This window comes from Dreissena polymorpha, chromosome 9, assembly GCF_020536995.1.
Source record: "Dreissena polymorpha isolate Duluth1 chromosome 9, UMN_Dpol_1.0, whole genome shotgun sequence".
Lineage (NCBI taxonomy): Eukaryota > Metazoa > Mollusca > Bivalvia > Myida > Dreissenidae > Dreissena > Dreissena polymorpha.
Window position 1 is genome coordinate 43,582,637 of NC_068363.1, and position 25,833 is coordinate 43,608,469.

General features: G+C 35.9%; 2 protein-coding genes across 3 annotated transcripts in view; one reads left to right on the forward strand and one right to left on the reverse strand.

The window, feature by feature from the left end:
* The window catches only part of LOC127843809 (ATP-dependent RNA helicase DDX1-like), an 81,275-nt gene extending 74,784 nt beyond the window's left edge, over nucleotides 1-6,491 (reverse strand). The window contains exon 1 of the mRNA XM_052373621.1: nucleotides 6,321-6,491. Coding sequence (XP_052229581.1) covers nucleotides 6,321-6,336 — 16 coding nt within the window. The 5' untranslated portion in view covers nucleotides 6,337-6,491. The remainder of the gene's footprint in view (nucleotides 1-6,320) is intronic.
* Nucleotides 6,492-6,517: 26 nt separating this feature from the next.
* On the forward strand, nucleotides 6,518-24,970 carry LOC127843812 (dihydroorotate dehydrogenase (quinone), mitochondrial-like). 2 transcript variants are annotated; one of them, XM_052373644.1, is made up of 10 exons: nucleotides 6,518-6,680; nucleotides 7,847-8,059; nucleotides 10,576-10,775; nucleotides 19,053-19,126; nucleotides 19,520-19,621; nucleotides 20,670-20,860; nucleotides 21,270-21,389; nucleotides 22,102-22,255; nucleotides 23,542-23,701; nucleotides 24,489-24,970. In XM_052373644.1, exons 1-10 carry the CDS (start codon nucleotides 6,651-6,653, stop codon nucleotides 24,550-24,552), a joined length of 1,308 nt encoding a protein of 435 aa, XP_052229604.1. In that variant the 5' UTR covers nucleotides 6,518-6,650; the 3' UTR covers nucleotides 24,553-24,970. The 2 variants fall into 2 exon arrangements, with proteins under 2 accessions (XP_052229604.1, XP_052229605.1); XM_052373645.1 differs by lacking the exon at nucleotides 19,520-19,621.
* The last annotated feature ends 863 nt before the right edge of the window (nucleotides 24,971-25,833 follow it).

Consider the following 25,833-nt stretch of genomic DNA (forward strand, 5'->3'; position numbering starts at 1 on the left):
CACCTGAAATTAAAGGAGTTTGTTCACACCATTATTATAAAAATTCATAAGAAGATGTTGTAGTTTGATTTTATTAATTCTAAAGAATATTGCATCTTTATGTAGTGGCAAAAGAATATCAAAACATCAAAGGTAACAAAGTTAATAAGACAAATACTCAATGCAAATTGTTTTTACTCATTGTCCCCATATATACCAGAACAATTTTAGAGAATATCATACTATAGGTATACATTGTTACTCTGTCAAAATGCCCCCAAAAGAAATATTTTGGTGTATTGATTCAAATTGTAAAAAAAGCGTGTTAATAGTTCTGATTTTGCTGTTTCATGTGATAATTGTGGATTATGGCAGCATATTAGATGAGGTGATACCGGTAAGTCATTTTCTTCCTATTATAAACATTGTAGATCCATATAATTTGAGCTCCATGACATCATGCGATTTTGGACCTTAGGGCATTTACCGTTGTTATCAAATGGCCTTGTAACTGATAAATAATTTAAAACACCAACTTGGTTTAAGCGTATTAGCTGCTCCATTCTTGACCAATTTATTTTTGTAAATACTCATTTATAAACTTTAACCTACACAATTATATAACTTATATAATTATTAGTCTCTATAAAAACATATCCATTAATTATTAATAATTAGAAACTATTTGTTACTTTTTAACCAACTACATCATGTGGAAAGTTTGGAATCCTAATAATACTTTCTTATTTTTACATAAATGAAATTCAATATAATGGTCTTATGATTTACATTTTATTAACAAAAATATTATTTTTCTATAAATATGAAATGATATGTAACAGAATGGTATTTATGCAGAAAAAGGGAAATGGGTGGAGACATGAGGGATTATACATGTAATATATATTTTTGTTATCATTCAAATAATTAAGTTGATTTATGTTGCATTAAGACTCATGCCCTAATTTAGTGTTTTAAATCATTGACACAGTTTTGTGTCATCATTTATGAAATATTGTTAATATTGAAATATATTAACAGTTTGTTAAACAAACAGTAACACTGGGCCACTTAGATAAACATTGGACCTATTTGGGCCACATTAGGGCCAGACAAAGACCCTCTAACTGTTTATTAGGGGCCATAAAAGATACACAGACTAGTGCCAATTGGGGCCCTCCCATAAACTGTGAAAACATGCTTTGATTGTAAAAATTGTAAAAATTGTAAAAAAAGCGTGTTAATAGTTCTGATTTTGCTGTTTCATGTGATAATTGTGGATTATGGCAGCATATTAGATGAGGTGATACCGGTAAGTCATTTTCTTCCTATTATAAACATTGTAGATCCATATAATTTGAGCTCCATGACATCATGCGATTTTGGACCTTAGGGCATTTACCGTTGTTATCAAATGGCCTTGTAACTGATAAATAATTTAAAACACCAACTTGGTTTAAGCGTATTAGCTGCTCCATTCTTGACCAATTTATTTTTGTAAATACTCATTTATAAACTTTAACCTACACAATTATATAACTTATATAATTATTAGTCTCTATAAAAACATATCCATTAATTATTAATAATTAGAAACTATTTGTTACTTTTTAACCAACTACATCATGTGGAAAGTTTGGAATCCTAATAATACTTTCTTATTTTTACATAAATGAAATTCAATATAATGGTCTTATGATTTACATTTTATTAACAAAAATATTATTTTTCTATAAATATGAAATGATATGTAACAGAATGGTATTTATGCAGAAAAAGGGAAATGGGTGGAGACATGAGGGATTATACATGTAATATATATTTTTGTTATCATTCAAATAATTAAGTTGATTTATGTTGCATTAAGACTCATGCCCTAATTTAGTGTTTTAAATCATTGACACAGTTTTGTGTCATCATTTATGAAATATTGTTAATATTGAAATATATTAACAGTTTGTTAAACAAACAGTAACACTGGGCCACTTAGATAAACATTGGACCTATTTGGGCCTCATTAGGGCCAGACAAAGACCCTCTAACTGTTTATTAGGGGCCATAAAAGATACACAGACTAGTGCCAATTGGGGCCCTCCCATAAACTGTGAAAACATGCTTTGATTGCTACAGTAAGTGACAGATTCCTGTTAATTGTGTTTCAATATACATAAGTACATTGGGACTCTTGAGATTAGTGAGTAGGTTGTACGTGCGGCTGAATATAAAGTATAGAAATTGTCTAGAATTGTGAAAACTCACTAGCAGGAAGTGTATATACTGTTCAAAGTGAAATGGGATTTCTTGGCAATATTATTTTAGTTGTTTTTAATCAATCATAATTTGTATTTTATTTTCAAGTTATTTCTGTCTGTATATTCCTGAAAAAAAGTATTAATGATTTAGATGCATATTATTACATTTTGGTGAAATAAAAAGAAATGTTTAAATTTAAGATTGTGTTTTGTTTATTCTAAATATTTTTTTTATTTATCATTATTTTTATTTGATTTTCAAAGTTTTTTCTGTCTGTATATTCTTGAAAAATGTATTTATAATTTGTATGCATATAATAACATTATGGTGCAATAAAAATAAATGTATATGAATTAAGATTGTGTTTTGTTCATTCTAAATATTTTTTTTATTTATCATTATTTTATTTTGTTTTCAAAGTTTTTTCTGTCTGTATTATTTATGACTTAGATGCATATTATTACATTATGGTGAAATAAAAATAAATGTACATGAATTAAGATTGTGTTTTGTTTATTCTAAATATTTATTTTATTTATCTTTATTTTTATTTCTTCAAGTTTTTTCTGTCTGTATATTCTTGAAAAAAAGTATTTATTATTTAGATGCATATTGTTACAGTCATTCTGGTGAAATAAAAATTAATGTTTTAAATGATGGCTGCTCAATTAAATAATTTGAGCAACCATTCATCTCATCAGTGTCATCTTACATGACAAATCCAATTAGTGGTTCATAAGTTGATTACACCTTTCTAATCTAATCAATATCTTGGTGGGTGTAATGTCCAGGCTTAGAGGGTGTAATGACCAGGGGTGTAACGTCCAGGGGGTGTAATGACTGGACACCCTCTAAATAATGTCTTTTCTTCGGGTAAGTAGGTATTAAAACACGAATGCCCAAGTATTTTTTCGTTATTTACACACACAATCTGGATGATCATTCAGTTTTCTCATAAAAACTATCATTTTGAAAAGTCTGTCTACAAATGTTTACATAGTAGACAACAGGTGCCTGTTTCCATAACCATGATGTACATATCTCCTCTTTGCATTACTGAGCGAAACTTCTCAATTGTCATATCCTAATTATTGAAATGATTGTTCTACCGAAGATTAAAAGTAGATGTGAACAGGTCTGTATCCAAGTTGGAAGTGACCAGTAGACAAAGGAAAAGGCTGGAAAATCACTGGTAATCACATGCTTGACTGACTTTAACTCTATTGATTGTTTATATTCGACAGTACGAAGTTTAGTTCAGTAAACTGTGATTTTCTTAAAATGTGTTTTGTCTGAGTGAAAAGTATGTCATCAACGGTAATAGAAGTAAACAGTAGAAACCGAAATGGCGGACAGTGACCTACTTCTGTGATGGATTAAAATGAATTTTCGTTAACATATAAGGTAGGTTTCGTGTTAACTTGAGGAAAAATGAATGATTCTGATAATTATATGAAGTTTTTTAACGGAAGTTGCATTTAATATTATTTATTTACAAATGAATGCTTACGTCACCGGTAATATGGGTGCCCAGGATATAACTGACGATAAACACTTGGAAAAAACGCAACAAATATAAAGAACAAAGGTAAATAATTATGTTTATAATGATTCATAGTTGTAAATTTATAAAATATTTCTGATATAATCGCTTTATGAAAATTACCCACGACTCAACGCAGTGATTTTTTTTGCTTCCCAATCGCAAAAATACACGTTTTTTCCCAAAAATGTAACCAAAATTTCCCAAAAAAAGCCCAACTTCCAAAAAAAAAAAATTTTTTTTTTTTTTTAAGAAAGAAGTCTCATATAACTTAATTATGATTTCTTAAATCTAGGTCTCAACTTTATTTTTTAAACATCTTAAAAAAAATACAGAGCTCCAGATAAGGGTCGTATTTTCGTAATTATGAATTATTTTTAAGTCTAGCTGTTACGTATTTATTTTAAAATCTTGTCGTACCATTAAGAATTACAAAATCAAGTTACGAATATTATTTTTACATTGGTTCGTATCGATTTTTATTGAGTTCTTTTCGCGTATTAAAGATCTTTGCGGTGCTTATATAGAATGGTTATCGGGTTTGTTTAAGAAAGCGCATTTTTTCCAATAAAAGCGGCGTGTACAGTCTATTTGTCAAAAAACAATGGCGGCGCCCAGAGAGCGTCCTAAAAAAACTGCAAAGCGTCCACAGGTTTTTTTTTCCTTTTTTGGGACCCGCCGAAAATCGGCCCTTTCCCCTCGGATTTTTTTTCCCCTCAGCTGGTAAATTTTCCCCTAGATTTCATTTTCCCCTCCAAAAAAAAATAAAAAAAATAATTTTTTTTTGTTTTTTTTTTTCCTTTTTATATATAAGTTAACCTGATCCACTGAAGAAACTAGAAAAATATTACATAATTAAATTATCTGTTGCCTTGAATTTGTTTTAAAAACAGTAAAATATGTTAAATTGATTATTTTAGACTTTCCTTATTTTCCCCCAAATCCGGCTTTTCGCAGATTTTTTTCCCCCAAAATTCAATGTTTCGCGCGATTTTTTTCCCCTCAAAAAAGACCAGGCCTCTTCCCCAAAATCAGATAAAAAACCCTGGTCCAAAACACGCTTTTAACATCTTGTACGCAAAGTGAGCCGAAGTTAAATGTTTAGAAAGATATTATAGAAAAGATCTTATACGATGTTGTATGTTCAGTTACCGACACAAAAACGCGACACGATGGGTCCAAACTTAAACACAAAAAAAACATTGAACGAGTGGAAGGGACAAGTCCCGTGGCTAATCGTTGAAAAGATTGAAGGGGAGACCCGTTTTAAATGTGAAATATGTAAAAATTCATCTAAGGCATGCAATCTAAACACAGTTTGGGCATATGAAGGTATTGGAAAAATAAAATGGTATAATACTAAAAAGACACTGTTGAACTCGTATAAATAAAGTTTCAAGTATGTTTATTTATTTATTTTTTTTGCATGAAAATAACCATTATTATTTATGTTTAGGTCATTTAGAAAAAATAAGAATTATTTTCCAAAACTTAGTAGTAACGCTAAGAATAAAATTTCAGAGTTAAGAATTCTTTTTGAAAATCTGGTAGTAATTTAAGAATTTCACAAAACCTTATCTGGAGCTCTGATATATAACTTGAATTTAGTCATTTTTGTCCATAAATCATTCCCAAACTTGCCACTTTTATTGATTAAAAAAAATCCCAATTTGACCAGACTCCTTTTCTAGGAAACTCCCTGAACATGCACTTAAAAACAATATCACTTCTGTTACTTATAATCCTATTTATAATGCTTAATTTTTCCCAATTTCATGGTTTATTGCGCTATTTTTCCCAATTTCACGGTTTATCGCGCTAATTTTCCCAATTCAAATGGCACAGGCTGTAACAAATTAAAGCAAAAAAAATCACTGCAACCAATATATAGCATAACCATTTGCAACACACAGCAACCCTACAAAAGACATACCAGTGTTTTTTGGTTTTTTTTGGCATATGATAATTCATAAATCTCTTATTACATTGTAATTAGTTTAATCCTCATTGTAGACATTATATTTGAATGGTTTAATAATAATGGGAATAATACAATTATTTATAACATATAAATTAACATGCAATAGGAAGCATTCCAGAAACACCCGCGCGCTCGAACGTGCCCTTTTCACAAAATACTGCGCATCTTAAGTGCCCTTTTGACAAAATACTGCGCGTCGAAAGTGCTCTTTTGACAAAAAAGCCCCCCTGCCCACTTCAAATCCTAGCTGGAGCACTGCATGCTATAGGTGTTATTAATATTTCTTAGCCATTATAGTACAATTTTCTTATAAACTCATTCATATACACGTCATATTTATGTTATATAAATTCAGAGTCTTTGCATGTTGGTTACTTATAATTCTTTGCCTTTTCTCTGGAATCGAACATCCGAATATCTGTATCCGAATTACAGTTCGCAAACCGGCAAACTAACTTTTCAAGACTTGACAGTTGAAGAAAAAAACTCATGTGAACTGAAAAGGTTATAACTTGTAAAAATGCACATATTTTGTAATCGAAAACTTATTCGAATTGTGTTTACCTTCAAATGCAGTCATTTTGCTATGTCTGCAATTTACTCTCCGATGTGGACTCAATAACAAGCACGTGCTTTCGAATTCATCAATTAACCCAAAAATGTGTAATTTTCCGTTTGTTCAACATAAATTCAATTATTTGATACATTATTTTATGGTTAATTTTCATAGTTAATTTGAAAATATTTAACTATCTATTAGATAATAGGTCTTTTGTTTTGATCGGAACTAAGTTTATGAAAAGGTGAAGGTTGTAATACAGTAAACTTGACAAACCAGACAGCGTTACCGGTGAGCAAAGGGGCACCTGTGGTTAATTAAATATCTTAGCTGACATGGCATCTGGACAACAGTCAATATTTATGGTAAGCTCGCTTTTTTAAATGGTCTCAACTTAGAATCTCGATTTCGTTTTGCTATTTTGCAGCTAGCCATGCACTTTTGTTGTTGCAATCAGTTGTGACTCTCTGGGGTCATGAACTCTCTGTGCAGTTATGTAAGTTATGCCTTGGCCATATATACCATTGCTTATTAGTTTCACAATATTCCCTTATTTATGATCAAGAAGCTCTACGCAGACATTTTTAAACAGACTAAGTTCTGACTTCGACCATTGAACAATTGTTTAACCTGAATGATCACGTATTTTCAGTCTGAATCAAAAGGAACATAATTTCTAAAAACAGTTCTTGTTGATTCGGGGCTTGTTTGCATTCTTTAGGAAGGGCCTTGTATAGGCCCCTTCCCCCAAGAGAAAGGCCCTTTCCCCTAAGTGAAAATGATGCAATTTTCTCTAAATTTTTAAGCTTACTTTGGGATACATAGATGATACATTTTCCCCTAAAATAGAAGACCAGGACTTTCCTACAATCAAGAAAAAAAGCTCTGTAATTATAAATGAAAAAATATATGTGCAAGCATTCCACCAACATGTTACAGGGTAAAAGCCCATAGTTGAGTAGAGGAAATTGGCCAGGACCCGTATTAAAGAATTTTTGTAGACACAACAATAAACACCTGTAGCTGTTCAGGTTTTTTTTCCATCTTTGGGACCCGCCGAAAATCGGCCCGTTTCCCTCGGATTTTTTTCCCCTCAGCTGGTAAATTTTCCCCTAGATTTCATTTTCCCCTAAAAAAAAAAAAAAAAAAAATTTTTTTTTTTTTTTTTTACCTTTTAATATATAAATTAACCTGATCCACTGTAGAAAATAGAAAAATCTTGCATAATTAAATTATCTGTTACCTTGAATTTGTTTTAAAAACAGTAAAATATGTTAAATTGATTATTTTAGACTTTCCTTATTTTCCCCAAAATCCAGCTTTTCGCACAATTTTTTTCCTCAAAATTCGACGTTTCGCGCGATTTTTTTCCCCTCAAAAAAGGCCAGGCCCTTTCCCCAAAATCAGATAAAACCCCTGCTGTTAGAGTTATTGCCTTTTGTAAATTATCATGATGACTGTCCACACATCTTTCGTTATGTTTTCACTTGCATTAGGCATTCCAGTATAGTGTTAATATGTCTGTTTTCAGAAACAACTCAAGGAAATGACCCTAGTTGTGGGTGGAGGGCTGGGACTGTTTGCAGGATCTCAGATCTACACAGGGAATGAGCGATTCTACAGGGACTATGTGATGCCATGTCTATCTCGCTGCCTGGACCCAGAGCGGGCCCACGATCTTGCTGTCCTTGTGGCCAAACATGGCATGGTGCCTAAACAGAAAGCTCCGGATCCTCCATGTTTGGTTTGTGTTGAAAATTAGTATTGGTAATCAAAGCTTTTTTTATGTCATTGCAAAATTACAGGAGTAATAGTATTGGTTTAGTAAAGCTAATGTTGTTGTATCTACAGTAAACAGTTGATATATTATACATTGCAGGGATCATATTTTCCCGCAACATCAATGGATATAAATGGGGAAAAAGTATGCGAACATTTATGTCCGAAATTATGACAAATTACGTTACAATATATACCATTGATTTTGCCATTCATGAAGGTGGTAAAATAAATGTACCAGTAAAATTCCCTTAGTCATTTATTTTAACGGAAAAAACTATAAAGTACTCAAATTATTTGGATTCTCTAAGGCGGTTTTTACTAAAGATTTATACAATGTATATTATATTTCTTGTGTACTGTTTTGTGTGAAGTTCCGCCCATAGAAATAACTTTCGGCAGTTCTGTCGATCAGATCCGCGACTTTTATTCAAAATTATATTACCGGATTATTACGCTGGTGGAAAATGTATCGGCATGTTTTGTTTAGAACTTTACAGTGCGTGCTTTTAGTGTATAAGGTGCACAATTTTCGACCACCCTCGTTAATTTTGGATGCGTCTTTAATCTGCTGTTCACAAGTTTTTAACCAGGTTTTCCGAAGGAAAAAACTGGTTATTAGATTGGCGAATGCGGGCGGGCGGGCGGAACAAGCTTGTCTGGGCCATAACTATGTCGTTCATTGTCAGATTTTAAAATCATTTGGCACATTTGTTCACCATCATTGGACGGTGTGTCGCGCGAAATAATTACGTCGATATCTCCAAGGTAAAGGTCACACTTTGAGTTCAAAGGTCAAAAATGGCCATAAATGAGCTTGTCCTGGCCATAACTATGTCATTCATTGTGAGATTTTAAAATCATTTGGCACATTTGTTCACCATCATGGGACGGTGTGTCGCACGAAAGAATCACGTCAATATCTCCAAGGTCGCCACGACTAAAAATAGATTTTTTTTAAAACAAACTTACAAAGGGGGTTAATTTTGTTTGTTCATTTCAAAAGTTCAGTTTGAGTTTTCTCCCTTTATGAGATTTTTTTTCACAATGAAAACCTGGTTTTGTGACAATTTTGTCCCTTGTTTATTCTTGGTCTGACATGCAATAAACCGGTCCTGACTGGTTTAAAGACTGCAGCGAATGGTTTATCACACCTAATCGAGAAAAAAATGTCATTAGGGGGTGTTAGCATGTGCACTGTGTAATTGATTTCATGACACCGGGAATTTTAGCAAACAGAATCAGACCAACTGTTTAGGATTTTCAATCGGTCTTTCATGACCGCAGTCGGTCTAGGACCGACAAAACCAAAAAAATATGATCCCTGATACATCGGTACATTGGCAAACTGTTAATCTTCTCGTACGTGCTGGTCACCGACACTAAATCAATATTAACCAGATCAAAGTTTACCGACTTTGACCAGTCATTGACAACCATCATACCATACGAAAATTTCCGAATGCTCAAAACTTATTATTCCTGACCCGGTGAAGACCTTTTTACTGCCACTTTATAAGAGATGCAAAATTAATAAAAATGACTTAAAATAAAATCCATTTGATTTTCTATTGTGAGTTAAACTTTTGTGACCTCAAATCTTGTATCACTGGAATATACAAATTTTCCTGTGGCATAGATTCAGTAAGTGGCACATACTAGGGATACGTTGAGCTCTGAATAAGGTATCTAAAAATAGTGAAGGCTTTACATCAGTCATTGAAATGAGCAGCTCGACCAAGCATGTCCATATTCTTTTATAATTACAATGCAGCCCGATTTCTATTTCATTTATAATGATCCCCTAGGCTTCGAAGAATAGGGGGTATATTGTTTTGTTATATCTGTCTGTCTGTTAGTAGACCAGTTCGTTGCCAATTAATAACTTGTGAACGGATTAACATATTGGTTTGATTACTCCCATGTTCAATGGCCTTTGCCAGTAGATGACCCCTTTTGAAATTGGGTCACTAGGTCAAAGGTCATGGTCACTGTGGATTGAGTGTTGGGCCTGTGTCAAAGCCCTGTAGGGGGGGGTAAAATATGTCTTTGCCCGCAGAACTAGGAATATGTTACAAGCCCACCTATATGAAATAGAGTATCTGAGCAAGTTTGTATCAAAATTTACACCTCTGAGTATGTGGACTTGTGCTAATCATGTCCTCTTTGAAGAGGCATGTATGTATTTGCTTCGCATCTGTCCAGACTTTACAAAAGCTAAAAAAAATGGTAAAAACATGCCTGACCAAAATTAAATATGCCGGACTTAAATGTAATCTGATGTGTCATTTGCATGTGGACTCCAGCACATTTTTGCAATCTCTTAATGCAAATTTATTTTTGCTGCCAATGTCGATAAAAATATAATAAAAATACACAATTTAACAATACTAGTATCTTATTATACTAATTATCACAACCCTTGAATACATGATTGATAGATATCTGTTGTTTTTAATACTTTTTAATATACATTTCCAGCACACCACGGTCTGGGGAAGGGAGTTCTGCAACCCAGTCGGCCTGGCAGCAGGGTTTGACAAGGACGGGGTGGCAGTGGACGGCATGTTAAAGGCGGGGTTTGGGTTTGTGGAAGTCGGGAGCGTTACACCACAACCACAGCCTGGCAACCCAAAACCAAGACTGTTCCGACTGATGGAGGACAAGGGGGTTATTAATAGGTACTGTTAATATATTTTTGTCTCTGTGTAATTAATTTTTTCCAGTTGTTATAAAATGTACTGGATGTTTATGCCCCCGGTAGGGTGGCATATAGCAGTTGAACTGTCCGTCTGTCTGTCTGTCTGTCTGTCAGTCTGTGCGTCCGTCCGAAAACTTTAACATTGGTCATAACTTTTGCAATAATTATATTGAAGATAGCAACTTGATATATGGCATTCATGTGTATCTCATGGAGCTTGATGAAAGGTTCAGGTATTCCTTCAAGGTCAAAGGTCAACCAAAAAAATCAAAGCGGCGCAGTAGGGTCATTGTGTTTCTGACAAACACATTTCTTGAGTCATTTGAGTTATTTTGTCCATGTGTTATAAATCAATAAAAGAGTGTTGTAAATCATTATGGATTTTCTCGGAGTCTCTTCTAAGTTATTTTGGTGGTTATGATTTTTGCTGTAAAATTGAAGAAAAGAGTCAGAAAAAAATGATGTATCTAATAGATAAGAAGACAATGGTGTTTTCAGTAGGTCATGACATGATTTATTCTTGCAATTTATTTCGTCAAATCGCTAAAGTCCATAATGGTAAACATAATTTTTTAGCTCACCTGATTGCTCAGGTGAGCTTTTGTGACCGGTCTTTGTCCGTCGTATGTCCATCCGTCTGTAAACATTTGCTCGTAAACACTCTAGAGGCCACATTTCTTGTCCCATCTTCATGAAACTTGGTCAGAAGCTTTGTCCCAATGAAATCTCGGCCGATTTCGAAACTGGGTTGTGCCGGGTCAAAAACTTCGTCACTAGGTCAAAAAAATTAAAACCTTGTAAACACTGTAGAAGTCACATTTCATGCCCAATCTTCATGTAACTTTGTCAAAATGTTTGTCTTAATGATATCTTGGTTGAGTTTAAAAGTGATTCCGATCCGTTGAAAAACATGGCCACCAGTGGGCGGGGCAGTTTTCCTTATTTGGCTATAGAGAACCTTGTAAACACTCTAGAAGTCACAAATTTTGCACAACCATCATGAAAGTTGGTCAAAACATTGGTTCAATTGATGTCTCGGACGAGTTTGAAAATGGTCGAGATCGCTGAAAAAACATGGCCGCCAGTGGGCGGGGCATTTTTCTCTATATGTATATATTGGCAGTTTTCCCTATTTGGCTATAAAGAAACCTTGTAAACACTCTAGAAGTCACAATTTTTGCCCAATCATCATGAAAGTTGGTCAAAACATTGGTTTCATTGATATCTCGGACGAGTTTGAAAATGGTCGGGATCAGTGAAAAAACATGGCCGCCAGTGGGCGGAGCATTTTTCTCTATATGTATATAGTGAAAACGTGAACACAGTAGAAGTCACATTTGGTGAAGTTATAGGCCTTGGACTTGGATTTTGTTTCACAATAGCAGGTCTTGATGGTACATGTATTTGATTAAATGTAAAAAACAGAAACATGATCTAAGCACTTGTACAAATCATTCAGACAATGCTTGTCTATAACACGGTAATTCAGTCTTAATTTTGTTTAAACGTTAAACATAGTTATTCGTTAGAATCTTAAATTCTCCTATCGGTCCATTGACAAAAAAGAAGAAAGTTAATGACGAATAATAATGGTTTCACACTCCCATATGCCCTGACACACATAATATTTCAGCAGAGGGACATGAGGGGGGAGATAGAGGGAAGTGGGGGAGTGTGACGGCTAAGACTTTCTTTGAAGAAAAAATGACATAAAAGCGGAAAATGTCGGCCTGGGACCATGTCCCGACACATATGCCCTGACATACACCATATGCCCTGACACACACCATATGTCCTGACACATACCATATGCCCTGACACATATGCCCTGACACATACCATATGTCCTGACACCATATGTCCTGACAATACCATATGTCCTGACACATACCATATGCCCTGACACACACCATATGTCCTGACACATACCATATGTCCTGACACATACCATATTCCCTGACACATACCATATTCCCTGACACCATATATCCTGACACATACCATATGTCCTGACGCAAACCATATGCCCTGACACATACCATATGTCCTGACACACACCATATGTCCTGACACACACCATATGCCTTGACACACACCATATGTCCTGACACATACCATATGCACTGACACCCACCATATGCCCTGACACACACCAAATGTCCTGACACACACCATATGTCCTGACACATACCATATGTCCTGATGCATACCATATGTCCTGACACATACCATATACCCTGACCCATACCATATACCCTGACACATACCGTATGCCCTGACACATACCATATGTCCTGACACATAACATATGTCCTGACACATACCATATGCCCTGACACATACCATATTCCCTGACACATACCACATGCCCTGACACATACCATATGTCCTGACACATAACATATGTCCTGACGCATACCATATGCCCTGACACATACCATATTCCCTGACACATACCACCTGTGCTGACACATACCATATGCCCTGTCACATACCATATGCCCTAACACATACCATATGTCCTGACACACACTATATGCCCTGACACACACCATATGTCCTGACACAAACCATACGCCCTGACACATACTATATGCCCTTACACATACCATATGTCCTGACACATAACATATGCCCTGACACATAACATATGCCCTGACACATACCATATGTCCTGACACATACCTTATGGCCTGACACATACCATATGGCCTGACACAATCCATATGTCCTGACACATACAATATGTCCTGACACATACCATATGCCCTGACAAATATCATATGCCCTGACACATACCATATGTCTTGACACATACCATATGTCCTGACACATGCCATATGTAGTGTTTTTCCCAGGAGGGCAAAGGGGCATGGCGCATTGCTTTCAAAAAGGGCATTTTAGCGCGCAGTTTAGGCAAAAAAGGGCAAAAACGTTCCGTGAACACCTGAATGAGGGAGAAACATGTAATCGCATCAGAGGCAGTTGTGGAAAAACATAAAATATAAACAAGCACATTTAATGGTATATAGTAATTGATGTATTTAACTTACTTTGATTTATATTAATATATTTACCATGCAATGTACATTTAAGTTCCATGCTGTTTCAATACACTGTACAGCACGACAAACATAATAAAGCAATATATGCATTTGAAACTGATTATACACAGATCCACTAACATATAAATGAAACCATGTTTGTCTTATTCCATTTCTAACGATAATCTTGTCAGATGTTTAATATTGCGAGTAAACTGATCGCTAACAATATGCAAGCACTCGTTTCCGTGAAATATCATGATACACCCACTGAGTAGATTACAAATAAGTATGTTGTTGCTATCTAAAACATTTTGATGCATCGTTGATTATCACAGACATTTCATGAATTCCTTCTATAATGTGTAATCTCCAATGTTTATTCGATTGTTACGACGTTATTTGCCATGTTTGCCGAGTCACAATTTAATTCTGTATGTCTGCCATGTTGTCAAAATGTCAAATGATAGTGACAGGTGCGCATAGCAACGTAAAATCGTCTCGCGATTCACAATTTGTTTTATTAGTATTCGTCTAAGTAATTAATTCGATAATTAATTATCTTAAATAATTAATTTGTTTGAGTTTTTAAATGTAATTATGGGTAAAAATATATGTTTTGATATATCTGAATTATGTATGAAATGCACAATTGCCACGAGTATAACATCGAGCTTTTCATCAAAAGTCTCCGAAGTAACAGTCCACGATTTTATCATGGAGGAGTACACATTACCGACCGATTAGTGGTATAACATATCGATTGATACTGACATGGGGTTATTTACGCATTACTAATTCACAAACACGCTGCCTCGGAGGCCATAAACTGATGCTAGTCGGCTAAGAAATTTGGTCAAGGGGCAATAAAGATGTTATTAATAAGGGCAGAAAACAGCGGGTGCTCATAAAAGGGCAGGGCGGCGGCCTTTTGAAAGGGCAGCATGGCGCTAAATGGCTTTGAAAGGGGCAGCGTGGCGCTACAAAAAAGGGGCATGGCGATTCGCCATGCTAAAACGGCCTGGAAAAAACACTACATATGCCCTGACACATAACATATGCATGCCCTGACACATAACATATGCCCTGACACATACCATATGTCCTGACATATACCATATGCCCTGACACACACCATATGCCCTGACACAAACCATATGTCTTGACACATACCATATGCCCTGATACATTACATATGCTCTGACACATACAATATGCCCTGAAACATACCATATGCCCTGACATGTAACATGTGCCCTGACACATACCATATGTCCTGACACATGTTATATGTCCTAACACACCATATGCCCTGACACACATCACATGCCCTGACACATACCATATGTCTTGACACATACCATATGCCCTGATACATAACATATGCTCTGACACATACCATGTGCCCTGACACATAACATATATCCTGACACATGCCTTGACACATACCATATGTCCTGACACACACCATATGCTCTGACACATACAATATGCCCTGATACATAATATTTTCTCTGACACATACCATATGCCCTGACACATACCATATGCCCCGACACATAACATGTGCCCTGACACATACCATATGTCCTGAGACATGCCCTGACACACACCATATGCCCTGACACATACCATATGTCATATACCATATGTCCTGGCATATACCATATGCCCTGACATATAACATATGCCCTGACACACACCATATGCCCTGACACATACCATATGTCTTGACACATACCATATGCCCTGATACATAACATATGCTCTGACACATACCATGTGCCCTGACACATAATATATGCTCTGACACATACCATATGCCCTGACACATACCATATGCCCTGACACATACAATATGCCTTGACACATACCATATGTCCTGACACATACCATATGCCTTGAAACATACCATTTGTCCTGACACACATACCATATGTCCTGACACATACCATATGCCTTGACTCATACCATTTGTCTTGACACATACAATTTGTCCTGACACATACCATATGCCCTGACACATAACATATGTCTTGACACATACCATATGTCCTGACACATACCATATGCCTTGACACATACCATATGTCTTGACACATATCATATGTCCTGACACACAACATACACCCTGCCACATATGATATGTTTGACACATACCATATGTGTTGACACACCATGTGTCCTGACACATACCATGTGTCCTGACACATACCATATGCCCTGACACATACCATATGCCCTGACACATACCATATACCCCGACACATACCATATGTCCTGATACATGCCCTGACACACACCATATGCCCTGACACATACCATATGTCTTGACACATACAATATGTCCTGACACATACCATATGCCCTGACAAATACCATACGCCCTGACACATACCATATGTCTTGACACATACCATATGTCCTGACATATACCATTTGCCATGACACATACCATATGTCTTGGCACATACCATATGTCCTGACACATACCATATGCCCTGACACATAACATATGCCCTGACACATACCATATGTCCTGACACATACCATATGTCTTGACACATACCATATGCCCTGACACATACCATATGCCCTGACACATACCATATGTCCTGGCCTAAACCATATGCCCTGACACATAACATATGCCCTGACACACACCATATGCCCTGACACATACCATATGTCTTGACACCTACCATATGCCCTGATACATAACATATGCTCTGACACATACCATGTGCCCTGACACATAACATATGTCCTGACACATACCATATGTCCTGACACATACCATATGCCTTGACACATACCATATGTCCTGACACACACCATACACCATGACACATATGATATGTCCTGATACATACCATATGTGTTGACGCACACCATATGTCCTGACACATACCGTATATCCTGACACATACTATATGCCCTGACACATACCATATGCCCTGACACATACCATATGTCCTGACACATACCATAATCCCTGACACATACCATATGTCCTGACACAAAACATATGACCTGACACAAACCATATTCCCAGACACCATATGCCCTGGCACATACCTTATGTCCTGACACATATCAGATGTCCTGACACATACCATATGTCCTGATACATACCATAAGCCCTGACACATACCATATGTCCTGACACATACCATATTCCCTGACACATACCATATGTCCTGACACATACCAGATGCCCTGACACATACCATATGTCCTGACACATACCATATGTCCTGACATATACCATATGCCCTTACACTTACCATATGTCCTGACACATATCAGGCCTAAACTAAAATTACATTTGACCTTTACCGACCGACTCACTTTTTACCCCCGACCCCAAAAAATGTATTGCGATTTCTGAAAACGTATTTTTTTATTTTCGTTTTTTCACTGATCTAAAAGAGCCGACTGCAATATTTATTCATATGAATATTATCCCTGTCCATTCTTATCGCCCCTGACCGATCTAGGTCACTCCGATGGTTGGAATTACATATGCCCCTATAGTGCAGTTATGCAAGCGTTTTTAACCGGCATCGTGATTGGCGGTGTTTCGTGAAAATGGCGTCTCGCTGAACAACATCATACTTAACTATTGGTTCGCGAAAGTAGTCGGACATATAAGAGTTTACGTTCGTTGCACACATGTTCTTAACGTGATCCAAGATGGCGGACAATAAAAAGAAATAACGATGCTCAGGGAAAAGGACAAATAACTATCAAATTAACGAGGGACATCATAAAATAAGTATGGATTAATGAAAAGCGTGTGTCATTCTAAGATGGAGCATACGTTTTAGATACAAATAAAACTCTTTTTTTGGAAATGTATGCACTGAATGTCACATGACCAGTGTTTGAAAATTGGAATGCAGTCTACTGGCAAAGAAAAATACATATAACAGTTACAGGATTATTGTCGAAAATGCAAAAAAAGACAAACATGATTCGATTTATATGTTAATGGATCTGAAATTAATCAGATTCATGTGCATATTCTGCTTTATTATGTTTGCCACTCTATACAGTTTACTGTAATGGCATGTTAGTGAAATGGATATTTAAACGTAAACTTATTTAATATATTAAATACTCTTAGCTAAATACATCGACAACACTCAAGTATATATGTTTAAAGCGTTAATATTTCCACAAAATGAAACTAACATGCTTAATTTATTTCCCCAAATCAAGTTTTCCTGCTTATGTTTGCCCTTTTGTGAATTTACTTTGCCATACTTTACTAATGGCTCTTTGCACTCCCCTGTCAAACACTTAAAATTGAGGCCTGTGAAAAATTCAACTGGCCTGTGAATTTTTTCTTCTGGTAGGCCAGTCTGGCCTGTAAATTGTGACGGTCTTTTGCCATGTCTGAATTATTCCATTAAAGGCTTTGGGCTGTCTTTCTACACTCCTTCAATGCTTTTTGTATGCTCAAGGGAAAGGTTTAAGTTAAAAATAAAAGCAGTCTGGCAGTTAAATAATGACAAATGCATTTGAGCAATTAACATCATTTATTGAACACATATTTGATGTAATAACACACAAGAATGCATTTGATATTAATGTATGCAAGGAAACAGCAAACAAGATATGGTTAAGCTACATAGGGCTTAGTACACTGCAACAGTGCTTTAAATATTCATAGAGTTAGTGTATTAAAAATATAATTTCTCAAATAAAATAATTTTCCTACCTTCCTACCCACATGTAAAATCTAGGGTCGGTAAAGGGCAAACCAACAATATTTTAATTGTGGCCTCATATGTCCTGACACATACCATATGCTCTGACACATACCATATGCCCTGACACATACCATATGCCCTGACACACACCATATGCCCTGATACATTACATATGCCCTGACATATACCATATGTCCTGACACATACCATATGGCCTGACACATACCATATATCCTGACACATACCAAATGTCCTGACACATACCATATGTACTGACACATACCATATTCACTGACCCTTACCATAGGCCCTGACACATACCAAATGCCCTGACACATTGCTCTGACACATACCATATGTCCTGACACATATCATATTCCCTGACACATACCATAAGCCCTGACACATACCATAAGCCCTGACACATACCATATGTCCTGACACATACCATATTCCCTGACAGATATGCCCTGATACAAACCATATCTTCTTCAGGTTTGGGTTCAACAGTGATGGCCATGCAGCAGTGAGTAAAAGACTACAAGCAAGGAAAGACCACACCACTTCAGGTATTCACCAAGCTTTCACCAGCTCTTACTGATTTTGTGAAGAAATTTATCACAGAATTAGGGAAATATAGACCAGGATAAGAAATGCATATCTTATCAAGCTTTATTTGTTTATATACATTTTGAACTGACAATGTTTTAAGAAAAATAACAAAATTCTAACGGAGAAATGGATTGGTTGAAGATAATTGACCAAAAAGTTTTTATTTAAGGGTAAAATAATTGCGTTTGCTTCATTTCACTATTGTAAATTAAAAGTACATACATGTATCAAGTTGAGCATTTAGTTAGCTTGAACTTGTTAAGACTTACCGGTAATAATAAAAATGTGATATATTTCAAAATGTCAAATAATATGGAGGTAATACAACAGGTAACTTTGGTCCTTGCTAGATGCACCCTACCAACCCTACATATCCGAAGAACGCAATATGTTAAATATAAATATGTGGACGGACACACAGAGTCCGGAAACTACAAAGATTCTTTCCAAAAGTAAGGTAACAAAATGATGTGTTTGATTCATATTCATTAATATGTCATTGTTTCGTATAGTGATTGCCCAGTTGTATTATTCAAGACTTACCGGTACAAAATGGCCTGTTATTATAATATTATTACGTAGTTCTATGTTTTATGCCCAAGGTATAGAGTACATTTTGAAGTCACAGTGTTGGTTTAACCATTAAGTTTATGAAGTGAACACAAAACTCTTGGTTGATAATTCACTGGACATATATTATCAATGACACATGTAAATTATGGTAAACATTTTAAATGGAAATTAAATTCTACAAAAAAACACTTGATAAACCCAACACCTCTGAACCGAAAAGTCAGCCAAGTCCCGACATTGTTTGATTAAGACAGGTCTCAATGTTCATCAAAATGTATCTGAAATTATTGATTTGTAGCACAAAAAAGATTTATAAATTGTATCAAGAAATTGGTTTCTTAATGATATCTTGAGCATGCTGTCTCCTATAATCGTCTAATGCCGGTTACTTGGAAAGACAGTATAATGCCTATTGATTTTGAGGTCGACAGGTCAAGGTCACCAAGGCTAGTAACAGGCCATAAATTGTGACACAATATCCTAGAAAATACCTTGACCTACAAAGATGCAAATTTGCATAGTGGTTACTTGGTTTGAAAGTGTGAAGCCTATTAAGATAAAGGTCATCAGGTCAAAGGTGAAGATAACAAGCTTGTTTAATGAAATTGGTTCCCATACAGCAGTGAATGTTATGATTAAATTAATTAGTATTCTGGTTAGTGTCAACAAGAAACGACCCTTAATGCTTTTCAAATCAAGAGGTCTAAGGTCAATGTCATATGGAGAACTTTGCTGCAGGTTCGTTGTTGTTGTTGTTGTTTTGGGATTTAACAAACTTCAATTGTTATCTGTTGACACACAGCATTGTTATCTGTTGACACGCAACATAACATGAACTTTTCAGTATGACCTCTTTGAATCATTCACATTCAATTATTAATTTGATACATTTGATTACTAATATGCAACAGTTTGTGTTACATTTAGGTGGATCTGGCATAGTGGGTGTTAACCTTGGAAAAAATAAGACATCCCCCAGCCCTATAGATGATTACGTAGAAGGCCTAAAAGAGTTTTCTCCCTTGGCTGATTACCTCGTTATCAACGTCTCTAGTCCAAACACGCCTGGTCTCCGGAGTATGCAAGGAAAGGAGCAGCTTGAAGAGCTTATATCTCGGGTAACAAGTTTGTTATTCTTAGATTAATACCTGTATCTTTGCATACAGAGTGGTACTCAACCATGCTTTTTGTTTCTGTTTCATAATTTGAAGTTACGATCACGTCAACAGGATGTGATGGCAAACATGACAAACATAATGTATTGTCTTTTATATCCAATCCAGTTGTAAAGGCTCGGACAGAATATTAATTAGAACGGTGTGATACAGGGTCAGTGGGTTAATATTGTGCTATCGAGTAGCAAAATGTAAATGAAAACGTGGCTTAATAAAAAGCAAAAGTATGGCCACATATAAATATATCCTCTTATATTTTTATTGAGCAAGTTTGAACTTTAAAAAATGTTGGTAGTACTTTGCATTTCTAGCTTCTGCAAATTCTGTAGTTAAATCCCTATTGAATATACAGGTTTCTGAAGAAAGGAAGTCCATGAAAAGCGAGCGCCAGCCTCCACTGCTGGTAAAGATTGCTCCCGATCTCAGTGAGGCTGATAAGAAAGACATTGCTGAGGTGGTGATGAAAGTACCGGTCAGTCTATTACTAATTTTTGCCTTTCTCAAATACATAAAAATAAACTTTGCGTGAATTGGTGTCTAATTGACATTCTACTTACCAAATTAAACAAGATATGTGTTTGTCAGAAACACTATGTCCCCTTTCGCGCCGCTTTGAAGCTATATATTTGACCTTTGACCTTGACCTTTCACCGCTCAAAATGTGCAGCTCCATGAGATACACATGCATGCCAAATATCAAGTTGCTATCTTCAATATTGCAAAAGTATTCATTAAATGAGCGATTTTGACCCATATATTTGACCTTTGACCTTGAAAGATGACCTTGACCTTTCACCACTCAAAATGTGCAGCTCCATGAGATACACATGCATGCCAAATATGAAGTTGCTATCTTGAATATTGCAAAAGTAATTGCAAATGTTAAAGTTGGGGCAAACAAAAAATAAACAAACACACAAACCAACATACAGTGCAAAAACAATATGTCCCCCACTATAGTGGTGGGGGACATAAAAACTAGTATATATTGGATTCAGTAAAAAAAGTAACACTTTGTAAATTATTTATTGTATGGTTGCAGTACTACAATAGCTAGTGATTTATCGCATGTTAACATTTTGATTTAAAAATCAATGAAACTCGTTAAATTAATCATAACTCACTTACAAATATGTACAAAGATATATTGGAACAGTATCCTTTAGCAGTTGTTGTGTTTCCAGGGTAGGATAGATGGTCTTATAGTCAGCAACACAACCGTATCCCGGCCTGATAGCCTTCAGAGCTGTAACAAGGAGGAGCAGGGGGGCCTGAGTGGGGAACCATTACGACAACTTGCCACACAGACCCTGGCTGATATGTACAGGCTTACAAATGGTATGTTTCAAAGTGTTCTGTGTATTATTTGGTTATATTAGAAACTCTTTTATGTGATTTATAGGAATAACGCTTGCTGTGTTCAACTTGTTTGGCTTTTTGTTATGAAATTATTTCTACAGCCATTCTCATAAGTGATTTTTTACACCATTTTGGGTATGGGGCCGGGTCCCTTTGCATAAGTTAAAATTGCATTGTTTAAACAAAATTGGGAAATAAGTTTTCATGATTTTTTATAACAAGTACTAAGAAAAAAAAAGTATTGGAAATGTTTAGGTCCCATTTGGGAAAAATATATACTTTTTCCGTTGGGAATTGGTCCCCCTTCAGGAATTTTAAATGAAAATAAATCACTACTCCTCCTAACTCAGATTTAAGTAGTCCCATAGTCAGTTGCTGGCTTAAGCAAGTGCACTTAGAAATGGTAAACCAGATTGCCCTGGAAATGGTAAACTGACTGCCTTATCAATGTGACTAAAATATTGTTGAAAACAGGGAAGATACACAATAAAAAGAGAAAAAAAAGCTTACATGAAAAACACTTTCAACATGTCTTGGCTAACCATGGGTGAGTGACTTTGTAATATTGTTGGTACAGTTATTATTTGAGTACCATAGGACATGTTATTGCATATATTAAGCATAGTTTGGGGCTTACATATTTAGTAATGGTAGTACTAGAACGAAATTTCAAAAAAAGCTTGCCACCATGGGGTGGGGAATGAAGCGGATACATGATTGGCTTACATGCCTACCCTACATATGTTTCAGGGCAGGTGCCTATCATAGGTGCAGGTGGGGTGGGGAATGGAGTGGATACATGATTGGCTTCCATGCGTACCCTACATATGTTGTAGGACAGCTGCCAATAATAGGCGCAGGTGGGGTGGGGAATGGAGTGGATACATGAATGCTTACATGCCTACCCTACATGTGTTGTAGGACAGCTGCCTTTCATAGGTGCAGGTGGGGTGGGGAATGGAGCGGATACATGATTGGCTTACATGCCTACCCTACATGTGTTGTAGGACAGCTGCCAATAATAGGCGCAGGTGGGGTGGGGAATGGAGTGGATACATGAATGGCATACATGCCTACCCTACATGTGTTGTAGCACAGCTGCCTATCATAGGCGCAGGTGGGGTGGGGAATGGAGTGGATACATGATTGGCTTACATGCCTACCCTACATATATTTCAGGGCAGGTGCCTATCATAGGCGCAGGTGGGGTGGGCAATAGAGGGGATGCATCAATGGCTTACATGGGTTCCCTACATGTGTTGCAGGGCAAGTGCCCATCATAGGTGCTGGTGGGGTGGCCAATGGAGCCGATGCCTATGAGAAAATACGGGCAGGTGCCAGTCTGGTGCAGCTCTACTCCGCGCTGGTGTACCAGGGTCCACCGGTCGTCACTCGCATCAAGAGGGAGCTAGCAGAACTCTTGCAGTAAGATTGAACACCAAATTTGAAGTAGCATTTTTAGCAAAACATTTACAAGTTAAAATAGCTTCTTCACCTAAGAAGTTATGTTCCAAATGTTGTTTTTATGCCCCCCTTCGAAGAAGAGGGGGTATATTGCTTTGCTCATGTCGGTCGGTCTGTCGGTCTGTCCGTCCACCAGGTGGTTGTCAGACGATAACTCAAGAACGCTTGGGCCTAGGATCATGAAACTTCATAGGTACATTGATCATGACTCGCAGATGACCCCTATTGATTTTGAGGTCACTAGGTCAAAGGTCAAGGTCACGGTGACCCGAAATAGTAAAATGGTTTTTGAATGATAACTCAAGAACGCATACGCCTAGGATCATGAAACTTCATGGGTAGATTGATCATGACTTGCAGATGACCCCTATTGATTTTGAAGTCACTAGTTAAATTTTTAGTTGGAGTTGTATGATGTATTTCCATTTAACATTACATTTGTTTTTGTCCAAAATATATATGCCATTTGCAGATTAAAATGAATAAAAAGCATATACTTTGATGTTTGATGTCTTTACTGTTTTATGTTGATTTGTTCTTTAAACAATCCTTCAATAAATTTGAAAACACATTGGCTGCAATTAATTATTTTATCAACATTTTCCCTTGCGTTAATAATCAACCCTCCCTATAGTAATGTATGCGTAAACTGACCTCGAATCCTGGGTATTATTGTGACATGAAAGTCCTGGTTTTTATACCCCCAATCTCAATAAATATAATCACATCTGTTTTATTTACCCTCCAGGCGTGATGGACTCACAAGCGTGTCACAAGCCGTGGGAGCAGATGTAAAGGATGTGAAGTCATAGCAGTATTGGACTAGTTATATAGCACAAGACTATCAGAGTGTAAGGTGCGCTGACAGCAAATGCCACACATAAGCTGTCAAAAAAAATATCACTATCATGAATATCACATTGTGAAAGACACTGTTCTATGGTGAATGATGTAATGACCTTTACTGACTTGATCATTTTATCGAGGGATAGAACTTAGTAAAATGACATTTAATTTTGATACACATGTATATTGAATATTGCTAATATTTATTATATTAAGTATTGAATTCGCAATCGATCTTCATGGAATTTTGCATTTGCCCCAGTTTATTTTAACTCTCATTAGCCAACTTGCTAGTGCAAGTTAAAAGACTACATGTATGAGTGGCATCGATGTTTATAATGTTATTTTGTAATTTCATGTCCTTAAATAAAATGGAAATACTTATTTGTTTTGTGCTTTTCACAACCACCAAATGTGTAGTCAACTTCAACTACTGTTTAGCAACTTAGTAAGTTTGGATTCAAAGGTTTAACTAAGAGAGAAGATTGCTGATAATATGTTAAATGGAAGATAGAGATTTAAGTGGAACACCTCTTGAAAAAGCATATGTCTTGAGTCTTTTAATTCCATTAAAGGGACTTTTTCAAAGATTGTCCAAAAAACAATTTCCACCCTATGTCACGGATGAACAGATATCGTTAATCAGGTAGCAAAATTCCATTTATGACTCATTCTTAAAATACAGCTTTATTCAATAAATTTGCATTTGTAACGTTTTATAATGTTATCTTTTGTGAATTATGATAATTCATAAAAGATAACATTATAAAGCGTTACAAATGCAAAATGATTGAATAATTTTGTTGTTTCCCTTTAATTTTGTTTCAACTTGTGGCTTAATTATATCAAGTATAAAATGCAAGATAGGATATAACCGTCGGCATGGATGGTTAATGTGGTAGCCTTTTAACCCATAAGACACTTGTTCCAGACCCTCAGGGGATGATTTGCTGTATGTCTAAAATTTTATTCTTTTTATTTAAGTTAAGCTCTACAGTTCCGTGATTAAAATCTACATATTTAAGATATTTTGACACACTTAATAACATGCCCTAATCTGTGAAAAAGTCCCTTTAAACATAAGTACATTTAGTAGATTTATTATGCATTTGATTGTGGTAAAGTATATGTCATGATTTCAGTAAAAATTTGCTGCATTAATGAAAGTTTTGAACTGTTGAAGATTAACAGGCTTAAGCAGCTTACTTTATTGATCAATAATACCGGTACTTACAAGTTGGTGGAAA